Here is a 21,125-nt window from a genome sequence, read left to right as displayed (position 1 = left end):
ACCAATATCTGAGCATCAAACCTCACGTCTAAACCGGAATTGAAACCGGGCCCACCGGTCCAGCCGATGAGGCGATATTGGCTTGATGCATAGTTCGTGGACCGAATGAGTCAGGATAGTCGATTGCCGTGTGAAACATCTGATAGTTTGCCCACATGACAATATCCCCTTCTTCTAAACTCGGAATCAAGATATACTCCGGCTTCAGTACTCTTTCTTGGATAGTCTTCAACAGCTTTCTGATTTCCACGAGATCCTCGATTATCCTCGGTTCTTCTGTCGAGGACGAGCGGATGAAGAACTTCCTTGCGCAAATCCCGTGGACTTGGAAGGCTTTCTCGCCTGTTACGGGGTTGACCCAAACCACTGTAACGGGATTAATGACTACTTTTTAATTAGGGGGTTTGGGGTTAGGCATGTCCTTGATACGTACTGGGATATGTTTTTACATCCTTCGGGTCGAAGTCATCTAGATCCTCGAGCAGCTTCTCTTTACCCTGGCTAACGAGACCAAGTCCGTTGGAATTCCCCTTACAATTGCCTATCCACATATACTGTTTTATTTCCAGCAATTACTAGCCGTTCAAGTATTCGTAGGTAAGTATAGGACAATCCACTTACCGGATGAGGTGCATATTCGACCCAGCTGTGATCTGCCATCTTCTTCTCATCCTCCGTCATCATCTCGTACATCTGGACATTACTAATAAACGCCGTGAGGCCCGGCTCTGCCTTCATGCTGAGGCCGGACCCGTCATCCCATCGAATGTTGACTTGAGGCTCGGTGGGCCGCTTTATACAGCGCAGGGTCGTAAACCACGCCGGATCCCTCCCGTAGAGCGGCGCGTCCATGTGCCATCGTTGGAACCGGGTATTCCCTTTCTCGAACTCGTCTTGTGGAAGCTCCTTGTCATGCCAGTCGTGGGAGAGCGGTTTGGTAATGTTCTTGTTCTTGATGCCGTAGTGGTCTTCGCCTTGGAAGCCTTTCCCGATCAGGCGGACGTTCTCGGCGCCTGGGATTCCTACTACTTCGCGGTGTTTCTTATTTTCTCTTAGGATTTGTTCTGCTCATGCCGCAGTATCTTGAGGCTACTTACGGAGAGCAATCCTCCTTTGCTGTTGAAAGTCTTCAAATCGCCGTGAGAGTGAACTTGTGGCGCATTGGGATCGAAGCGCGTCACAAGCTCCCACTGCTTTATAGGCGCGAGGTCTTTCTGTCCCTTGACCACGACTACTTTATGGGTCCAGATAGCATCTGCCAAGTGGCGGACATCGACATCTGACTCTGTTAAACGACCGACTCATGACTTGGTGGAGTTGGCGTTTACCATTGATATCATTCAGGTCTATATCACTGACGATTGCACCATAGTCATGTTTATCGTTGGAAGATTTCTTCATCGGCGTGACCGTGAAGGTCGCCCCTGGAATAGTAGCGCTGGGTGACATTATGAAGTCTTTCTAATTTTATGTACTAGTTTGATTATTTTATATTATGAGAAAGTCATTATCCTGAGAAAACAATCACCTAGCGAGAGGATAATGATTAATATAGTCTATTATCGTTGATTCGCTCTATCACCAATATGCATGGGCTATCTATCGGAAATGGCCGTTGATACGGGGCACCGCATACGGTATCAACAGGCAGACCAGGGGTCTCCAACGAAGATCAAAGTGTAATAATCCGTAACAGGGAACAGTAACGATATCTTCCCTTCTATAGCATATCGTCATTGCTGGGATATAGATAGTTGGTAACTTGGTGACTGGGTGTAAATTATGTTCATGACACACATACATCATACATCATACATACACGCATACGCAAATATATAAACACCTATGGCTCTTCTAGATGACGATAGACCAGGCAAATTCTAAACTTTATTAGCAACTATATTTTATAATAAGACACGATGCGGCTGCTATCAATCATCCAAGCTGCTTTCGTCTATCCTGGTTTCCTAGGCCTCTGTCTAGGGCATGATCACTCCTATCCGAGAGTAGACCACGAGCAGACACTTATCGACGAACCGACATCTACCAATGGCATCCCATTCAGCACGAGAGTTTACTGGATGCGCCAAGCCAACCTCGCTCTCGGCCATCCTTGTCCCAAAGCTCCGTTCGGGACCGTGATCGTGAACCATACTGCTAATTCGGGACTCGGGGAGCTCGTCTGCACAGGCGTCAACAGTAGGAGCGCAACTGGAAACCCGACGCTTCATGGTACGTATATACAATCATGTACATATATATATCCCTTCTTATTGTAGTATGCATAATAAGGCTCACAGAAAGGACTGCAGGAGAGATCGCAGCTATCAACAACTGCACACAAATCTTAACGAACCCCTCAGGCCCTTACAAACTATCTCCCAAAGAGGCACTCGCCGCCTTCGCGGACTTATCGCTATATACCAACGCCGAGAGCTGCTCGATGTGCGCGTCTGCGGTGCGATTTGCTGGGTTCAGGGAGTATGTGTATGGCACGTCAATCGGCACGCTTGTGGAGAGCGGTTGGGACCAGATCGAGATCCCGTCCGCGGAGGTGTTCCGGCGGTCGTCGGGTCTACCGAGTTCGAGTACTCTGATTGCTGATGTCCTGACAAACGAGACGGATCCGCTGTTCGCGTGGCAGAATGATCCCGAGTACCCGTGCCCTCGGGGATGCTCGCGGGTGGGGGGACGTTGTGAGGCGAACGCTGTGAATCAGACTGCTATAGTGGTTAGGTTGCGTCGTAGCTCTATATTGGCTGGCATAGGGGGATCTGGGCGTTTGGTGTAAACCAATTACTACTGAGTTGGCATTACTAGGATGATAGGAAAATAGCTTCATACGTCCGTTATTATAGACGCGGGTTAATAGGGGAGTTTTTTGCTCCTGACTATTTTCTGGAGTATAGGTATACGAGCACTCTTATATATCCCCTATATTTATAAACAAGGCAATGCATACCTATACATTAATGCCACTCCTTGATTTTAAATTGAAGCAGACCTAGGCCTGCTCTGCTTTCACCTCCCCCCTCATCTTCTCATCCTGAGCCGAACCGCTTTCCACATCCGCATCTACCGCGTGTAGAACCGGAACAACTCCAGGTATCATATTCGGTATCAACGTAGTCTCGTGCGGGAAGAAGTAGTTCAGAGCGTAGTACATAACAACTGACACGAAGAACCCATACAGCCAGTTAAACGTAAACAGGTTCACGAGCCCCTGACTAACATCCACGTTCTGCGGCGTAACCTTCTTCGCCAAAGCCGGGAGAAGCGGCACAATAACAGCCAGCGTCGGGATCAGAGCGCGCCAGTTGACACCCCATTTATTATACCGGTATATGCCGTCAGGATCGTACAGAGCCGGGACGTCGTATCGCCGCTTCTTAACAGCCCAATAATCACAGGCCAGAACGCCCGCAATCGGCGCCATAAAAATCGCGTACGCGCTCATGAAATTCAAGAAAGCCGCAGCCGACGAGATGATAATCCACGGACACAAAGCCCAGCCGCCCAGCAACGAGACCAGCACCACGCCTCGGCGGATATTGAACCACTTGGGCGCGAGGGACGTGACGTCGTTGGCGAAGGAGATGCCGTTCGCGCTGATGTTCACCGAGATCTGCGCGAGCAGCCAGATCGCCGCGGCGAAGAAGGCCGCTGCCCTCCCGCCTGGCGAACCTTGCCACTGGCCGATGATTTCCAGCGGGGACCAGTACACGGTCCCGTATACCTTTTTCGAGGCGCTGGCGGAGATGATGCCGAAGAGGCCGACGAGGGTTTTGAAGATGGGGATGAAGGGGAGTTGCCAGAGCTGTGCGCCGCGCGTCTTGCTGAAGCGTGAGAAGTCGGGGATGTTGACTGCGAGGGTGGAGTAGCCGCCTGTTACGCTGGTCTGGGGGTAGTTAGCGGGATGAGACACATCGAAGATCTGGAGTTTGGGGGACTAGAGTGTCTGCGTACTAGATTCGATAGCCATAGCCATGCTCGAGTAGACCCAGACACCGTAGCCGGCGCGTAGAAGAAATCGCCCTGACCGCCGGCTACTACGGTGATCCAGATAACCATCGCCAGTGCCATCGGCGTGACTAATACCGTCTTGACCCAGAACAGATGCTGCAGCTTGTGCGACGGGATCATGAGTAAGGGGAACTGGATACACCAGTATATGAAGTAGCTCAGCAGCCCCTGGCTCGTGGTACCCGCCGACTTGGGTAGTGCGTTAGGGAGTCTCGCGTAACTCGGCCAGATGGCGGTGATGATAGCGGTCACACAGGTCCCTCCGTTGGCACTCTGGACGCCGAACCAGAAGAGTGCTATTATAGCCCTCGTCACGACGCAGAAGTAACTTAGCCAGTAACCGTAGCTAGCTCGGCAAGCAATAGGGAACGGGATGTGCAAGTCAGCGCCGATGGCACCATTTAAGACCGTTGGGATCGCATTGCACTGCGGTAGTCAAGTTAACATTTACAAGTACGATTTATATCAGCGTAGTGTTGAGTGAGTAGACCTAACTCTTCCAAGGGCTTGCAGTCTTGAATAAGAGTTCTTTTGAATAAGATAGAGGGGTATAAGGGGCTTGAGGAAATATCTTAGAATATAGGCACATACTATAGCCGCAACAAGAACGATAAGAACAGCATCAGTAGCCGTCAAGCCGGTTGTCATTATAGCACTGGCAGCAGTCCATGTCGACACAGTCACCAAGTCCGAGTACCAATAGCCAATGAACGCCCACTTGGTCCAAGTCTGCTTCTCCTCTGGGACCGGATCTTGGTCTATTATACAGGCCAGCGGCTGTTAGTAATAGCAAGAACCCGACGACAGCCGAATATAATTAAAAAAAGAAAAAAAAAGAAAAAAAGAAAGACGCACCGGCATTCGTCCATATATGAGCCGGGGCAATACTGCTGGTCTGCTTGGGCAATTTCCAGCTATGCCAGTCCGTCAGTCGAGCCTGTGTCTTCTCCTTAATAGCATGGCCTCGCTGTCGAAAGGTGAAGGAATCCATCGCTATGGTCGCGTTGAGAGGAATTTAAGGAGTGCTTGTGCGACCATCTACATTAGCGGAAACCCCTTGATATATCTGAATCTTAGAAAAACAACCATATAAATCTTGTTCCAAGACAATGATGGCTGGTATCATTGGAGTTTATTTGTTGGTACTAACTGAATTTCGTCACAGGGCTGATATGTGATATCCAAGATAAAGCAAGTTGCTGTCATTGGCAAATCGGGGTTGAGAAACAAGGTGCTTATCATTACCCCAGCTCTTTGGCTATGATACCTACCTACCTACCTACCTATACATATACTCGGCAAAGCTTCCATTCACCTTCTTCGAACATCCCGGTCCGATAGATGCTTCTTCTCCGCACGGGAAATAGATAGTGTGCATCCTACATAGGTAGGTATACGGCTGCTACGCTCGGCGGCGGATAATGATCACACAGCACAGACATATGGCTTGAAGGTTCAAAATCATCCATTACGGTACTTGGAATACGGTACTTGGAAACCCATTAGCAACCGCCCGTCTATGTAGCCTCAATTGTGGTCCCCGAGGCCGCCTTATACACAAGATAAAATACAAAAACATGAAAATAACAATGCTCGCCCCGTCCTCATGTCAATGCTTTACTTTTTGGTTTCCTTTCCGTCTACTCGCCCTTTAGCTTATCCTGCGTCACTGTGAACGCCGCCTCTAACAACTCCTCTTCTTCCTTCTTATGAACAGCCTTCAGACCAGTGGCAACCGATGCCGACGGGTTTCGGCCCGCGTACATGACGTGCTTGCGGTCGTGGAATTCGGTTTCGTTCAGGAGAGTTTCGATACGCGGTTGGGTAAAGCTCCAGCCGCCAGCATTGAGGGGCTCTTCCTGAGCCCAGACAATGGTCTTGGCGTTCTTGTACGTGTCTAGGTTCTCCTTAAGTTGCTCCCAAGGGAAGGGGTTGAGCTGCTCAATTCGGGTAATTGCAACATTGTCGATCTTGTTGTCGGCGCGGTATTTGTGAAGCGCCGCCCACACCTGACCGGTGCAGAGGATGACTCGTTCGATTTCCTCGGGGGGCTTGATGCTACCAGCTTCGTGTTCAGGGTCGGGAATAATCCACTGGAAATGAGCATCAGGACCAGTGAATTCCTCGATGTTGGAACGGGCTAGAGGGTGTCGTAGTAGCGACTTGGAGAAGAAGATGATAAGGGCTACAACAATTAGCAATTATATACACCATAGTAGATATCATGTGGATAACTTACGCTTTCGGAATTGTCGGTGCATCTGTCGGCGAAGAATGTGGAACAGGTTAGCAGGCGTAGTCATGTACGCAATCTGCATGTTACAATCTTGGTGCTGGCGCTCGAGCTTTTCCTTGGACGGGTATACGCGCGGGTCCTCGTTGCTGAGTTGTAGATATCGTTCCATACGCCCAGAAGAATGCTCGGGGCCTTGTCCGTCATAGCCGTGGGGGAGAGACATGACTAGACCGGTTCGCTGCATCCACTTCACTTCGCCAGAGGCGATAAACTGGTCAATGATACATTGCGCGTTGTTGGCAAAGTCGCCGAATTGAGCCTCCCACATGACCAATGCATTTGGCGACGATAGCGAGTAACCGTACTCGAAACCTAAGGCGCCGTACTCACTCAAGGACGAGTTAGAGATAACAAACTTGCCTTGATCCTTGCTGACGTGCTGTAGGGGGGTGTATGTTCTCTCGTTTTCTTGGTCGTGGAAGACGGCATGTCGTTGCGAGAAGGTACCTCTCTCTACGTCTTGGCCGGAAATACGAACATGGTGGCCTTCGGTGACGAGCGAACCGAAGGCGAGAGCTTCGGCGGTCGACCAGTCAATGTTCTTACCCTCGAGTACTGACTTCGTGCGGTTTTGTAGGATACGCTTCAGGTTGCGATGAAGATGGAAGTCTTCGGGAGCAGAGCCAATGACCTTACCGATGTGCTCCAGAGTCTTGTGATCCACGCTGGTCGGCATGTGCGGTAGAACCTCAGACGCTAACTCCTTGGGGGACTTGAAGCCGTTCCAAGCGGAGGTAGTCCACTCCTTGGAAGTTGGCTGATAATCTTTAGACTTGGCGAAACTTTCCTCTAGCATACTCCAGACCCATTGCTTGTGCTCCTCAACATCTCCTTTCGTGAAAGTACCGTCCTTGAGCAACTTCTCTACGTAAATGTTGATTTGAGGTTCCTTTTCGCTGATGCGCTTATACATTAGGGGTTGAGTGAAGGAGGGTTGGTCTGTCTCATTGTGACCGTGCTTGCGGTAGCAGATGAGATCGATAACGACATCAGATTGGAACTCGGCGCGCCAATCGGCGGCTAATTGACAAACAAAGTTCACGGCTTCAACATCGTCGGCATTCACGTGGAAGACGGGCGCATCGATAGCCTTGGCGATATCTGTACAATACGCGGTCGAGCGAGCGAATCGGGGGTCAGTGGTGAAACCAATCTGGTTGTTGACGACCAAGTGGATTGTTCCACCAGTTGAGAAGGCAGGGAGGGAGTGGAAACCAAGACATTCATATACGATACCCTGGGCAGCGAAAGCAGCGTCACCGTGTAACAACACGCCCATAGCAGTTCGATGCGTCGCCTCATCATTGTTGTAATGCTGGATAGCTCTGGTCTTTCCTAGAACGACTGGGTCTTCGGCTTCAAGATGAGAGGGGTTGGCCACGAGAGAAAGCTGTACGCGCTTGCCAGACGGCGTAGGACGCTCGAAGTTCATACCCAAATGGTATTTGACATCTCCTGACCCTTCGTCTTCAGCACCAGCGGTACCTGCGAACTCGCTGAAAATAGACTCGTTCGGCTTGCGGACGACGTTGCTGAGCACATTAAGACGACCACGATGAGGCATTCCGATAACTATATCTTTAACGCCATAGTCGACACTTCGGTCGATGAGCGCCTTCATTCCGGGTACGAGGGTCTCGCAACCCTCCAAACCGAATCGCTTATCATTGGGATATTTGGTAGCCAAGAAGGATTCGAAGCTGGAACTCCAGATTAGACGGTCGAGAATTCGGCGCTTCTCGTCAATCGAATACTTGAAGGGTTGGGGAACTTCGATGCGCTCCCTCAGCCAGTCGCATTTAGCCCTATCAGGAATGTGAATAAACTCGACACCATAGGACCCGCAGTAGATTTTCTCGCAAGCACCAATGATCTCGCGCAGAGTCATCTTGTCCCGACCTTCTCGCTTGAAGCGCGGGAGGATACCCGGGCCCAGGGTGAACTCCTTATCGAGATCCTTTTCGGTAAATTGGTAGTGGTCGAGGGATAACTCCTTAATCTTGGTATTCGAAGAACCTTTCGGTTCATTACGGATACCAAGAGGGTCGATATCGGCCTTGTGGTGGCCACGAGCCTGGTACGCGCGAACTAGAAGCTGGACTTTCAAATGGTTCATAACGTCAGAGCCCTGCCCGACTCCCACGCCCACGGCTGGCCCAACACCGCCAGTCGCATTGGGAACGAGAGTGGGAGGAGGGGTGAAAGCTTGGTGGATGGGCATGTTGCCACTCTCCATGTTTTTAAAGTAGACCTGCCATGACACATGGACGCTCTCCGGATCCTCTTTCCACTGCATATACATCTCATCGATGTAGTTGGCAGTGTTACCGGATAGGAAGTTGTCATTAGGAGAGGGTGCCAACGTCGTAGTAGAGGAATACCTCTTCTGGGCGGCGATGGCGAGAGGACGACGAGCGGCGCTAAGGGAGAAACATCTCGAGGATTGGGAGATACATTTCGAGGTGCGGCAGCTAGCTCTAAGAAGCTGGCTGCTCGAAGATCGGAGGGTGCTACTCAGCATGGCGCCAGGCTGATGCTTCGACAGCTATAAAAATGTATTAGGTCTGTATAAGAGAACAAAATGATAAACTTGTTGTCTACTCGGGCATGTAAAAACCCCAGAAAACGACTTTATTAAACTCCTACCAAAGGACGAGATGCTATGATCTCGAGAAGAGATTAAGGAGCGGCGGAGTAAGTCTAGGTTTGAACAGTACCTTTAGTGAGTTGAGGTGCTGGAGGAGAGAAACTGGAATAGGTAGACTTAGGAAAGGGTCATATGCTCCCCAAGTTTGGAGAAAATGAAAAACGTAGCGACTGCGACTGCCCCTGCCCCTGTCGTCACCCGGTCGCAGATCTAGGAGCCAAGAAGACCCGGCAATGCCGATTATACGATTAAACAATATTATAGATGTTTATAACCCATATTGTTCGGCTATCGCTACATGCATTTAAGCGTTAAATTTGTATTTACAGGCTAAATTCGGCTTCTGGAACACAGTTGGGTTAGGCTGGTTTAGGGCGACGGCTTTAATCTTGACGTTTTAATTCGGTAGAAAGGCCCGATTCTTGCCGCAAAAAAATTCCTAAAAACCACCGAGGCAATGGTAGGCCTTTTTAACACTTATACAGATTCTACAATCGAGGCTTTTTTAATCGCTCAAATAGCTCTTTTTTTGCGCTTATACGATATGACACATATTTTTATTATAGGTACAACAATCACACAGCATATATCCTGTCCGCAAGGCTTGCTTGCTATTAAGGCACTGATTAATCCACGCAATGTGTGTCACAGGACGAGACGGCAGTTGGCTCAGCTAGCTTCTATGATGACGTGCCGAAACGACTTCGACTATTGACCCCGAAACAGGTATCATCGAAACAATTATGGAAACAAATATCTCTAGTACAAGCGGTGTCTTTACCGCATTTCTATAACTCCTAAATTTTTACGGGTTCCATAACGGGAGTGTTAAGTGTTTAGGTAATTATTTGGATAGTGTCATAGTGTCATACGTACCTAAGTGTCATATCCCTTAAGCAAACCCCACTATCAACGTGGAATGCGCTCATGACCTGGTGAAGTACATTAGGTACCCCTTGGCATCTTGGTTACTGAGCTGTACACATCGAGATACTAACCTATTTTGTCCAATTGAAATGCTTATTTATACCAGGATATCTAAGTGCAATGTATCTTCACGATTTGAGCCATGCTAAGTGTGGCTTTCGTTATCATGTGGGGTACTCAGCCTCAAATGTGAGTACATCTAGGTACAAAAGTACATGTAAACAGCCCTTCGTTGGAACAGTCCGTTTTGTCTACGGCAAGCACTTGAGCTCTTCATCTTAAGGTTAACCTCAGCGGAATCTCAACTCACCTACTTCTTTAACAACAAAGACGTAATATACTCAAGAAATCTCAGGGTTGGCCCAAAGACAAGCGCCTACATAGTACAGGAGCCTTGCCATATGGATGTGTTGTAGTATTACCATCCTAAATTTTAGACACCTCTTGATCATATCACTTCTCATTCGGAGGTATCTATCAAGTAATTAATTTTAAAACGGAATACCATAAGTACTACATCACAAAACCGACACATCTAAAAGGCCGGGTGAGGATCTAGTTGGCGTCCTTAGAGGCAACTGTATCCTGCAGTTAACCGGGTTTTTTTTTTTTTCTTTTCGAGATAGCAGTCCTTCTTTGTCGTCCTCATTATCTCGTTGTACCTACACGATGGCAATCCAGACAGGTGGTGCTGCCTACAAGAAAAAAGACGGCATACTCACCCTCACCCCGGACCGAAAAAATGTCATCTGGACCCCGAACTCTGCACCAGATGGCGCACCGACGGTATCTCTAAAGATATCGAATATCACCAGTAAGTCTTCTCTCAACAATCATAATTCATAATTACTTATCATTTTCTACCTAGATCTACAACAAACCCCAGATACCGCTGCCAAGGTCATGCTCAAGATATTTGATAAACCCTCAGAGGATGCTGAACCGGTGGCCTACCTCTTCCATTTCAACTCCCCCTCAGATCCAAGGGCAGAAGCCAATGCTATCAGAGATCTCTTATCCAAAATTCTTGCCGAGGCCAAGAATAACGACCCTAGTGTCCCGCGAGCAGCTACAACATCTACCGGGGGTAGCGGCTCAGCGTCTATGGCATTCGCTAATACCGCTGTATCCAAGTCGGCAGCAGCGCGTCTATTCGACGACGATGCTTTAAAGAGCGACATTGCGCTACAGCAATCACTTATGAAGGCGGATCGCAACCTTTCTCAGATGTACATGGAAGGTCGCAAGATGAAGCCCGATTCCATATCAGATGCTACATTTAACACGCAATTCTGGACTGCGAGAATCAACTTACTTCGAGCCCATGCCATCGAGAATAGCCAGAAGAAAGGACCCTACAATGTTTTAGCTCAAGTGCGGCCTACCGTACAGCAGAGCACAGATCCAGATAAACCCAGTGAATTAAAGCTGAAGTTTAGCGTCGAGCAGATGCAGATGATATTCAGCCAGCACCCTCTCGTCAAACGCATCTACAATGAGAACGTGCCGCCCCTAGAGCAGGATAAGTTTTGGATGAGGTTCTTCCTGAGTAAGCTATCAAAAAAGCTAAGGGGAGAACGCGTCACGGATTTAGAGCCACCTGACAAAATATTCGATAAATATGATGAGTATGATGATATCAAGGCCTTCAACAGCAAGTTCCTAGCGCAGCACGTGCCTCACATCATTGATATAGAAGGCAACGAAGAGAACCAGGGTGGTTTCAGGAGCGGCAACCGGAAGGATATCGAGATGCGACCAAGGGGAAGAAAAGATGTACCAATCATTCAAACTTTAAATAGCATCAGCGAAAAGTTACTAACTACTGTCGTATCGTTCGAAAATGACTCTACTCAGCAAGCAGAGTTAGATGAAGACAGTTATCGAGAACTCGCACTACGCGATCTACGGGGGGATGTTGAAGAGAACCGCATAATTCTAAACATCAAAGAACAAAGCAGGTTTTTCTCCTCGAACGAAACCGGCACCATCTCCGAGACGGCAGCGGTATACGCAAAGCAGAACCCATCGGAAGTGCTCAAGGGTGTACAAGGCGATGTGAGAAGCCTGAACACGTATAGTGCTGGAGGAGTCGATCTTCACGCTTCATTAGGTATCAATGAAGACAGCGACAGCGAAGATGAGGGAGAGAAGGTTCCTCATGTAGGGTCGCGAGCGTCGCGAAAGAGTGCACAGAAACAAATCCTCGAGAGTATGGGGCAGAGGCGCTCTCAATTATTCGGTCACGACTCAGATGAAGCTTCGCCCATGGGGTTACCTGCAGATATCGCCCATTCTTGCAGTTTAACCCACGCAACTACCATAGAGTTCCTGCATCAATTCTGGTCGACATTCTTATCTGGTGACCCTGACCGGGCTATCGAGCTTGGATATCTGGCCGAAGCTCTTAAGCGATCTAAAGAAAGGATAGACGCAGTTGCGGCAGAAGCCGAGACGGCACGAGAAGCGCAAATCAAGAAGAGAAAGGATGAAATTATACGAATTTACGAACAGACCAAGAGAAAGATCAAGTTCAATTCTAAGTCTGTTCGTGGCGGTAAGGAAGCGGTTCTTAAGCTCATGGAGCCCACGATACAATCTCTAGATAAGGCTATAGCCGATTATCAAAGAGCACTGGCTGCCGAGGGCATCCAGGTCAGCACGGAGCGGTGAGAGAATTGCATACCTTACCTGGTTACCTGGTACCTACCTAGAGGCATTGGGGCATTCAATTTGGGTTAGATGGGGAAAAGGGATTGCATGAAACACGCTCTCGTAACGGGCTTAGCCTCCGTAATTACCTATAGTATGATAGTATGATACCAACTGGGCAGTCTTTTAAACGACGGATTAATAACATGTTTTTTTACAATGTACAATTAAGACGGTTCCATAAAAATATGCAATTCGACTTCGTTTTTTCTTATAGTCGGTGAAAGTAGGTAGGTACATTAAGTAAGTAATTGACCGATTTTAATTGCCCTGCTAAGATGTAGACCGAGAACTAGATTATGTAGAAGGGACTTCCCTTTGATGGCTACTTCTTACATGTATTAAAGTTTATACGCCTTCCCCCCAAGCGGGTAAAGCGGTGATGGTAACCACGACGACATAACGAAGAAACAGCAGGCGCAACCTTAAAAGATACCTATAGGCACCAGATGACTTCAAGTACCGATTAATGTCGCGTGAGCAAAAGATACCTACTAATCTTAGAATCGGTCCAACTTACATCTACATCTTCCTATCACAGCATCTCATCATTCAGAAGTGCTCTGCTCTCTGCTCTAGCCCTCAGAAAGTCGGCGTAGATTTTACTTGCACCATCATCATCTTGATACTAGATAAATCATTGCAAAAAGTATCAACACTAAACACTAGCATATAACAAATAACATGGACAATACCAGTACCACCTCCTCTCCCAAACGTACCCTCTTCAAAAGACGCCACTTATCTACCAAATCCCGGATCCCCCTCTCCAATAGATCCAACCTTAGCACCAAAAGCGCCCCGGAACAGCGCCCTCTTCATCCCAAATGGGATCACAAGGACTCCTCCGAGGGTATTCCTAGTTCACACGCTTCAATCCACGATGCAACCTTGGTATCGGAATCGAGCAGCAGTACGAAATCTCCTCGTCAAGCCTCGACGCCGTTTTCAAGTGCGGCGTCTCCGGTAGCAGCTAGGCCCGCCACTCCGCCGGCGCCGTGCCCCGCGCCTATAGACCCCAACTCGGAGTCTCCGCTCTCGCAGATCGCGGCCTTCGAGACGCCGTTCCTGTATGGCCATGGCACCGAGCTTGCACCTATTGCCGAGCAGCGCAGCAGAACGACGTTGCGCAGTAATGGCGGCGGGGCTAGTACCGTGTCAACGTCAGATATCTCGTCTCTGCTGAAACACAAAGAGTCCAACGCGAGCACCATCAGGAGTCGTAGAAGTCGTACTGAGTCGCCACCGAGGCGCCAACTACGCCGGCAGCCATCGTTTACTTTTAGCGATCTGCCTCATCTGCACACCACTCCCGCTACAACTAACACCAGTAGTGACGGCCAACCCGGTAGTAGCAAGAGCGGTGAAAATCCCGAACCTGCCGCCGTCAGTGCCGGCACCAGTAGCAGCAGTGAAAGCGGCGTTAGAATTCCCCGTCTTCGCAACACCAGCAAACGGCACTCACCCCCGGTCGTCGAAACAGTCGACATCCACGCATACCCCCAGAGACCCGGATATCCACCACACAACATCCCAGGCCCAAAACACTACAGAGAGATACCCCTGACAGCAGAACAAGAGCAGGAGTACGCGGCGATAGAGCTGTCGTTTGCCGACAGGACCGCCCAGAGCAACTCGGGCACACGCCCAGTCCTACGACCGTCGCAGGCTCGTCCTCATTCCAGACGCCCTACGCCCTGGGTCTGCAAGGCTTGCAGGCGACCGGCGGATCAGCACTGGAGTCTTCTCTCGACGGTGACTGGCCTTGGACGAGGCAAGCGGCGCGGGGCGGATTGGTGCTCGAGGTGTGCGTGGCGGAAGGTTGGGTATATCCTGTGCTGCTGCGAGTATCACTTAAACGTGTATCCGGGCGCATTTATATGAGGTGATGTAATATGCTGGTTTGTCTGTTTGTCTATACGTCCCCTCGAGGATAATGAGGCGTTGACGCAGGGAAAATAAGGAGTTACGGGGTATTAGACCGGAGGTATTAGAACGGAACTTAGACGGCGTCCGCCCCAAGGCCTTTTTTCTCTTTATTTTTATCCCCCCTTGAATAAGCATTGTACGGTTTTTGTAGGTTCATCGCATTCTCCTAAGAGAGCAATGGCTAATCATTGTCGCGTCTTGATTTCTGGCAGATTGCTCGTCGCATTGGGCTTCCCTGTCTACCTAATGTACCTTAACCTAAGCAAATCGAGCGACGGACGGCAATGTGACAGCTCGTCCTATATAGCGAGAAGCTCGGCCCGAACAAAGGGCCAAGATTCCCTCGACGTTATATACAGTTTGAGTGATGTATTATAACAAGACCCTCTGGGTTAATTATTGTATAATTTGCCACGGTCGAACGATGCCGTCGTCTCCAGTCGAAACTAACATCTCTTCGATGCCTCTCCTCTCGGGTGCGCACCCCTGATCGTAGCGCTTGCACCAGGTGATATGGTTGACCTCATATGCGCCATGGGCATTAGGGGTCGTCGATATTAGCTTCCATCTTCGAGATTCTTGAGGCTTGTTGTTTTCCGTATGGCCGTTCGTCATCTGGACATCCCCATCTAACTCAGCAGCCGCCTCGTCATCCGTAGCGTGGACCCCGTTCGTGGCTCCCTCCTCGTCCTCGCGGTATACAGCAATAACGCCATCACTGCCGGTGCTTGCAACCATACCGGACCCAGGGCTCCATGACGCCGAGTATATATCTCGCGTGTGCGCCGTAGGGAGCACAGCAGTACACTCCCACTCCTCCTTCAGCGCCCTTCGCATAGTATTCGGTATCCCTCCCAGACTCCCCCACGCATGCTGCGGCGCCTCCTCCTCGTCTTCCTCCTCCTTGAGCGTCCATATCCTCACGGTGCGATCAGCGCTCCACGTCATAATCCGCGGGAACTTCTCCCCTCGTGGTTTCGGCTCCCACTGCACGCCCCAGACAGTTCCCTCGTGGCCCTCAAGCACCGCAACACACACCCACTCCTGCTCAGACTCCTCCCGCCATATCCGCACCGTGTTATCGTAGCTCGCGCTCGCTAGCACGTCGCTGCTATACCGCCCGCGCCCGCTTCTATTGGTCTCCGGACACCACGCTACGGCTTTGACATCGCCTTCGTGCTCGCTGAGAACGGCGACCGTTTCCCACTCGTCGTCTTCCTCGTTCGTGCCTACGTCTTCCCATATCCAGACGGATTTGTCCCGGCTACACGTCGCGAGGAACTGTCCCGTGGGCGAAAACGAGACGGATTTGACTTCCGAGTCCTGGCCGTCTAGGATAACAATTAAGTCCCATTCCTTCTCCTTCTTATCATCATCATCACTATCCTCCTCTGTAACGTCGACTTCCAAGTCTCCTTTGGCCTCGTCGTTCCAGCGCCACAGCCCCGCTGTGGAATCGAAGCTCCCTGTTACCAAGCACAGCTTGTGAGGCGGCAGGTTCGGCTTCCAGGTTGTGGAGCGCACGGAGCGGTCGTGGCCGTTGGTCAGGGCGCTGTGGGCGGAGAGGGTCGAGAGCGAAAAGACGGTGACGGACTTCTGGTGCGCGGTGGCTAGGAGGGGGAGGGTTGGGTGCGGTATCGATTGCCAGGCGCGCTGGTATAGGTCGGGTTTGAAGGGGGGCAGGGCCGCCAGAAGATTGGCGGACTCTGGAGGCGCCATTTTCGGTACTACTCGCGCTGGGGTAGTATAACTTCGAATTTAAATATCTGCGATTGCTGCTTCCGATTGATAATAATCTAATATCAAAGGCTTTGTATGGGGTATACAAAAGTAAACGGCGACGTGGGACTCACGAAAATGACGGATGATGTTGAAAATTGGACGAATTATCATTATTCTCGGTGCTAATCGAGTATCACAGCGGCATCGCAGAGACTGACGTATGCGGGGCAACGTGGGGTTACGCTTTGCATTTTTGGCGTAGTGGGGCTTTGAGAGTACGATAATACATACTTGTATTATAGGTGTGCTTAGTTACACGAAACTACGACTATAAGAAGTTACATGTGAATTGTCTAGTATTTATTCAAGTTTTGAACTAAGTAATAGTATTGCTATTACCTGTAAAGACAGTAGACAGTTTGTAATAGGCGACAGCATCGTGTGTTAATATGTAGGAACTGTCTAGTAATATTCATAGCTTAAGGTACTTGTGCAGTAATGTACAAACATCATATAAGTTTAACGTTCACCAGTTCGTTTAGTAGACCTTACATACAAGCTATTGTTTTTCGAAATGAGGTTATATATATACATATAGATTCCTTTATGTTCCATATATTATCATAGACACCATCTTATTCTACTTGTAGGACATATCCCTAGTTGAGTCCAAGGACCGAGCCGTTGTTAGGAGGCCGCGTTTGACGTGTTAGAATTTGGTAAGTTTCGGCCTGCTCATATGACTGGTTCCTAAATGTATTATATTACCACCTGATTTTGTAACAATTTCTCCCTACTTTGGTACTATGTATATGGCGTATTTCGACAAAAGTAAAGTCGAATTGTTCAAACCTTGTTCTGAAGAAAGTGACGCCAACCGGAGCTACATATTTAATATAGACCCCTTAGTCCTAAGTATCTGAGACTCGAACAGTAATTGGCTATGTCGGATTCACCGGATAACCCCGTGTAAACGAGTAGCGGGTAACGCCTCGTCCCCTCCTTTTCTAGGAAGTAGGGATGGGGTAGCCTTCTGGTTAATCCGCTAAGGTAGGTGATCGACAAGCCACTCGTTGCCGGTCTCCGTTTCTAAATAGTATGAAGATTACTGATCCGGGGACTAACTTGAGCATGTACTCCTGAGGGAAATTGTCCGGAGTATCATGGGATCAAGTTAGACGGCGTTGATAAAATGTTGCATAATATATAAGGCGTAATTGCTCGTTAGCGATTACGGCGTCGTTTTTTCGCATTCGACATAAAACCAAGAGCAGGTTTCGTCTAATGGCTTATATTACTAGCTGAATAACCGGGGAAAATATAGCTTAATGTCAGCGACCGAATGTGAACGCCGGCGTCTGTGGCGTGCTTATCTTTTTCTTTTCACGGTGAGCATAAAAATGACTAATCAAGGTGAAGTGTTAATATGCGACAAGGAAAGCCGTGTGACCTAGGGCTAGCTATATGGGTTGAATCATTAGAAGTAGCAGATAAATAGAAGCAGTAGGTAGCTACTTACCGATGAGATAAAGTGTTAATTCAACGTTGAGGCTAAGTTACCGAATACTTAGTAGCGAAATATCAGAGGATATCGTAGCACAATGTATGTAAGGGCTGGGGATAATGCAACGGAAAGAACCTACAGCCCCCAATCCTTCAAGATCTCCGTATGAGGTACCTAGGTTAAGGTGTCTGTCCATCGTAGACAATAGACCTCGTCTCGTAGACCATGTTATATGTGGAACCTAGGTAACCGGTAGGACTATGTATGTTCTTGATAGTCTTTTCATTGGTTCCTGCTCATTCTCCGTGTGTTGCTAATCGGCGAACTCGGTAGAATATGCTCGCTTGAGGCTGCTGCGTCTTAAATTGCCAGCTCTGGACATATGATGAGAGCTTTCTTATAGAATATCTAGCAACTCTTCCTATACCGTGGTATTATGCCGTATATGCCAAATTGTGACATCCTTTTAAGTCCCGTCATACCAGACTTGCTATCAATGCCTATGGTTCTGCGTTTGCTTCTACTGCACTATTCAAAAAGCAAGTTTGGCCCCAATGGTGAGACCTCCTGTAAAGCTCTGGTCCCCTTTGAAATTGACATCTTGGTAGTTGCCAAGTAACGCCCTGTTGCCTCCGGATGGCGAATATGCTACGGAGGCGTACTTGCTGGTGGTATTTGTGGGATGCAATACTTGGGTAACGCTTCTATCACCAACTATGACTGTATATATAATAAGGTGTTTATTGCGGGGGCAGCAGTCATCGCTGTGGTTGATAGTATCATGGCCCTATCACTATTCTTCGTCTGTAGAGCGTCCTGGAAGAATTCGTGGCAAAAATGTGTGCTATCCGCACATTTGTTGGCTGGTGCCGTGTCTGGAATGCACTGGGTTGCGGCTGTTGGTACAAATTATTGCTTGAAACATACGAATGGCAACCCTTAACTCTCTCAGAGTCAGGTCATCATAATTTTCATATGCTTGTTAATTCCCGCAGCTTTCTTCATGGCAGGATCCATCATTTTCGCAACACGCGCCACGAGACGAAATGCGAACAAGGCCCAACAAATTGTCTTGGCGGCCGCGGTGTTCGATAAGTCGGGGAGGATATTAGTGAGTCCAGACGGCTCGCTGCCCAGCGAGAAGATTACAGACACTTATGTGGAAAAGAATCAAGGCGACACATTCGGTATTTCTCATCCCCTTTTCCATTGGATGTTCCAGGTCTCTCGAAATTGGAATAGCGTAGTCGGTATGGTTGATGGCATGGTTAAACACCTGGCGCGTTTGCCCAAGGATACCCGCGATACCAATATCCGTCTCGTTGACGATGAGGGCAAACTAATCGAGAATTATGATACCATATTTCGTGAATTATTCTGCGTCGCAGCCGTGAATCTATCAGACAAGTTAAAAGAGAAGCTCGTTGACATGGGTATCTTATGGGATGAAATTCTAGCCACCGGGATTGACGAGCTACCTCATAAACTCAACTACAGCCTTGCCAACCTGCTAGAAAAAGGCGGCTATGGCGGATATAGTAGGGCACATAGCCTCCGGGTCAGGCTACACCAGGATTACGGATGTGGCTCATTGATGTTTTTGGTCCGCCATCTCGAGCATTCTCATGAAGCAGATCGACTGGAGGCCGCTGGCTTCCGGTTTGCAGAGCCTCATCAGGCGTGTGGAATTATCGGATCTCGTATGAAGATAAAGAGCAGGGACCTCAAGGGGAAGCTAAGAAGCATGGCGATATTGGCCGAAGGGAGCGCTATGTTGGACCGTGGCGTACATATTGGCTTCTTCGGCATCAAGGCTCGCGTAGGAAGTTTTGGTTTCGACATCGTGGTTAAAAAGGGCGCTCGGAACTTGCTCCCTACTATGCCAGTGCCTCTTGAACGTTTAGAATCATGGCAGATGGATGGTACGTATATCAAACACCTCTCTGTGTCAATAGTCTTAAGTCAATTGTCGACTCGGCCCTGATCGAAAGTTCGATGTCTAATGCGTATTGTTTTGTCTCATTGCCCCCCGTACACGCACTTTCACAACTGACTTTGATGTACAGTTATTCGTCGGCTTGACAGAATGAATGTTCCTGCTTTGTTCCAAAATCTTAACGCGTTGAGGAGGCTCTCTCCTCGAGAGGTACTGTTTGCTTCGCAGCTGTCTGACGCTCTCCAATCTCTTCGCGCTTGGGTAGATGACCCCGTTTTCGACGAAGCCGTATTAACTTCTAGGGTGGTCCAAGTACCTTGCAGAGCTCGAGCTGGGTTAAGCTCAGAGTCTTGCACGATGATTGCTCTGTGCATTATGATGCCGATTCACGCCAGCGCCAGTAACCCCAGGTGCGAATTCATACCTTTAAATTTCTTCAAGATTCATCAGATGGCATATAAGAATTCACCTCATCTCGCTGCATTTACACGGTACGTGCATCGGGAACTATCCCCGACCGTAAATGCAGTGTCGATCAATAAGCCACTTGCAACATATCAACGAGCCGGGCGAGCCATATTCTGGCGGAACCGCTTGGGTTCATTGCGTCGTTTTAGACGGTCGAAAACCAATGACTATGCTATGATTGAAGATGGCTGCTCAACACCGACGGAATTGATGCGAATATTTTCTAATTTTAAATCAGATGTTTGCAATTCTCCGGTGAAGCGATTCAATCAGGATTTCCCCGATCGTCACAAGTCGTGGAATGATACGATATCTGACAAAGCGGTGGTGCAGCAATCCTCCTCTTTCGGAGGCATCATGGTGTCACAGGAGATCCAGGTAGATATAATACAGATCGACGATGTTAGTGGTGGCGGTGCGTTTGCTCCGTCGAAATCCCCCATCAGCGCGGACAACGTGACGGTGGTCAAAGCTGGAGCAGGCTTTGGCTTTAGGACGTCTCTATCTGGAGAGCGCGAGAAAGTCAACGAAGTGATTACATTTGTCGACGAGCTATTCATTATTTGTATTGATAGACTTTAACTTTTTCTCGTCTGTATAGTTAACGATAACATGTGGTTGCTAACATTCTAACATTATACTAAACAAAAATTAATCGCATGTACTAAATAGGTAATCCGAACCCCAAAGGTAGTCGGTACTATTACCCCGAGACCGCAATGACGATAAGAAAGAAGCTAACCTAGCGATTGGTTGGATTGGTTGGATTTGGTTGCATAACTACTGCTACCTCGAATACTATGTACGTACGTCAGACGAGACGCGCGCACGTGGAGAAAAGAAGCTGCCTCGTATGGATCACCCCTATTTACTAGGTAGTTATGCACATGTTAGGTATGTATGTAATTACTGAGGAGGGATAAACGATATAATTCCCAGTTGAAATCATCCAAGTACGAGG

The 21,125-nt window shown here is 48.7% G+C and overlaps 8 protein-coding genes across 8 annotated transcripts; 4 read left to right on the top strand and 4 right to left on the bottom strand.

The window, feature by feature from the left end:
• Window positions 1-28: 28 nt before the first annotated feature.
• F5Y00DRAFT_260812 (Clavaminate synthase-like protein) lies at window positions 29-1,449 on the bottom strand (the record flags this gene model as incomplete). The annotated part of the gene is made up of 5 exons (XM_048011083.1): window positions 29-366; window positions 434-554; window positions 622-1,041; window positions 1,098-1,279; window positions 1,329-1,449. 5 exons carry the CDS (start codon window positions 1,447-1,449, stop codon window positions 29-31), a joined length of 1,182 nt encoding a protein of 393 aa, XP_047866008.1.
• Window positions 1,450-1,919: 470 nt separating this feature from the next.
• Window positions 1,920-2,897, top strand: F5Y00DRAFT_268591 (cytidine deaminase-like protein; the record flags this gene model as incomplete). The annotated part of the gene is made up of 2 exons (XM_048012287.1): window positions 1,920-2,232; window positions 2,313-2,897. The coding sequence occupies 2 exons, from the start codon at window positions 1,920-1,922 to the stop codon at window positions 2,789-2,791; spliced, it is 792 nt and encodes a 263-aa protein (XP_047866007.1). The 3' UTR covers window positions 2,792-2,897.
• Window positions 2,898-3,004: 107 nt separating this feature from the next.
• F5Y00DRAFT_268589 (uracil permease) lies at window positions 3,005-5,462 on the bottom strand (the record flags this gene model as incomplete). The annotated part of the gene is made up of 4 exons (XM_048012285.1): window positions 4,879-5,462; window positions 4,615-4,781; window positions 3,967-4,449; window positions 3,005-3,898 (listed from the first exon to the last, which is right to left on the bottom strand). Exons 1-4 carry the CDS (start codon window positions 5,012-5,014, stop codon window positions 3,005-3,007), a joined length of 1,680 nt encoding a protein of 559 aa, XP_047866006.1. The 5' UTR covers window positions 5,015-5,462.
• On the bottom strand, window positions 5,390-9,143 carry F5Y00DRAFT_39439 (2-oxoglutarate dehydrogenase-like protein). Its single transcript, XM_048013608.1, has 2 exons — window positions 6,263-9,143; window positions 5,390-6,208 (listed from the first exon to the last, which is right to left on the bottom strand). The coding sequence occupies exons 1-2, from the start codon at window positions 8,838-8,840 to the stop codon at window positions 5,664-5,666; spliced, it is 3,123 nt and encodes a 1,040-aa protein (XP_047866005.1). The 5' UTR covers window positions 8,841-9,143; the 3' UTR covers window positions 5,390-5,663.
• A 1,226-nt stretch (window positions 9,144-10,369) lies between these two features.
• F5Y00DRAFT_39432 (uncharacterized protein) lies at window positions 10,370-12,778 on the top strand. The gene is made up of 2 exons (XM_048013607.1): window positions 10,370-10,707; window positions 10,762-12,778. The coding sequence occupies exons 1-2, from the start codon at window positions 10,563-10,565 to the stop codon at window positions 12,564-12,566; spliced, it is 1,950 nt and encodes a 649-aa protein (XP_047866004.1). The 5' UTR covers window positions 10,370-10,562; the 3' UTR covers window positions 12,567-12,778.
• Window positions 12,779-12,959: 181 nt separating this feature from the next.
• F5Y00DRAFT_39429 (uncharacterized protein) lies at window positions 12,960-14,709 on the top strand. Its single transcript, XM_048013606.1, has one exon. The coding sequence runs from the start codon at window positions 13,290-13,292 to the stop codon at window positions 14,487-14,489; it is 1,200 nt and encodes a 399-aa protein (XP_047866003.1). The 5' UTR covers window positions 12,960-13,289; the 3' UTR covers window positions 14,490-14,709.
• On the bottom strand, window positions 14,710-16,345 carry F5Y00DRAFT_39428 (WD40 repeat-like protein). Its single transcript, XM_048013605.1, has one exon. It carries the CDS (start codon window positions 16,251-16,253, stop codon window positions 14,931-14,933), a length of 1,323 nt encoding a protein of 440 aa, XP_047866002.1. The 5' UTR covers window positions 16,254-16,345; the 3' UTR covers window positions 14,710-14,930.
• A 2,418-nt stretch (window positions 16,346-18,763) lies between these two features.
• On the top strand, window positions 18,764-20,746 carry F5Y00DRAFT_260805 (uncharacterized protein; the record flags this gene model as incomplete). Its single annotated transcript, XM_048011082.1, has 2 exons — window positions 18,764-19,682; window positions 19,827-20,746. 2 exons carry the CDS (start codon window positions 18,764-18,766, stop codon window positions 20,744-20,746), a joined length of 1,839 nt encoding a protein of 612 aa, XP_047866001.1.
• Between the last annotated feature and the right edge of the window lie 379 nt (window positions 20,747-21,125).

Source organism: Daldinia vernicosa (genome assembly GCF_022497035.1).
Source record: "Daldinia vernicosa strain CBS 139.73 unplaced genomic scaffold F5Y00scaffold_16, whole genome shotgun sequence".
NCBI classification, from domain to species: Eukaryota; Fungi; Ascomycota; class Sordariomycetes; order Xylariales; family Hypoxylaceae; genus Daldinia; species Daldinia vernicosa.
This window is presented reverse-complemented; position numbering and strand designations above follow the sequence as displayed.

Excerpts from the sequence above, each read along its gene's own strand:
- F5Y00DRAFT_39428 (XM_048013605.1), bottom strand. The coding sequence starts at position 16,253 with ATGGCGCCTCCAGAGTCCGCCAATCTTCTGGCGGCCCTGCCCCCCTTC.
- F5Y00DRAFT_39432 (XM_048013607.1), top strand. The coding sequence starts at position 10,563 with ATGGCAATCCAGACAGGTGGTGCTGCCTACAAGAAAAAAGACGGCATA. Across the intron at positions 10,708-10,761 it reads AAAGATATCGAATATCACCA|ATCTACAACAAACCCCAGAT; the intron begins GTAAGTCTTCTC and ends TTTTCTACCTAG.
- F5Y00DRAFT_39439 (XM_048013608.1), bottom strand. The coding sequence starts at position 8,840 with ATGCTGAGTAGCACCCTCCGATCTTCGAGCAGCCAGCTTCTTAGAGCT. Across the intron at positions 6,209-6,262 it reads GCACCGACAATTCCGAAAGC|CCCTTATCATCTTCTTCTCC; the intron begins GTAAGTTATCCA and ends TAATTGTTGTAG.
- F5Y00DRAFT_39429 (XM_048013606.1), top strand. The coding sequence starts at position 13,290 with ATGGACAATACCAGTACCACCTCCTCTCCCAAACGTACCCTCTTCAAA.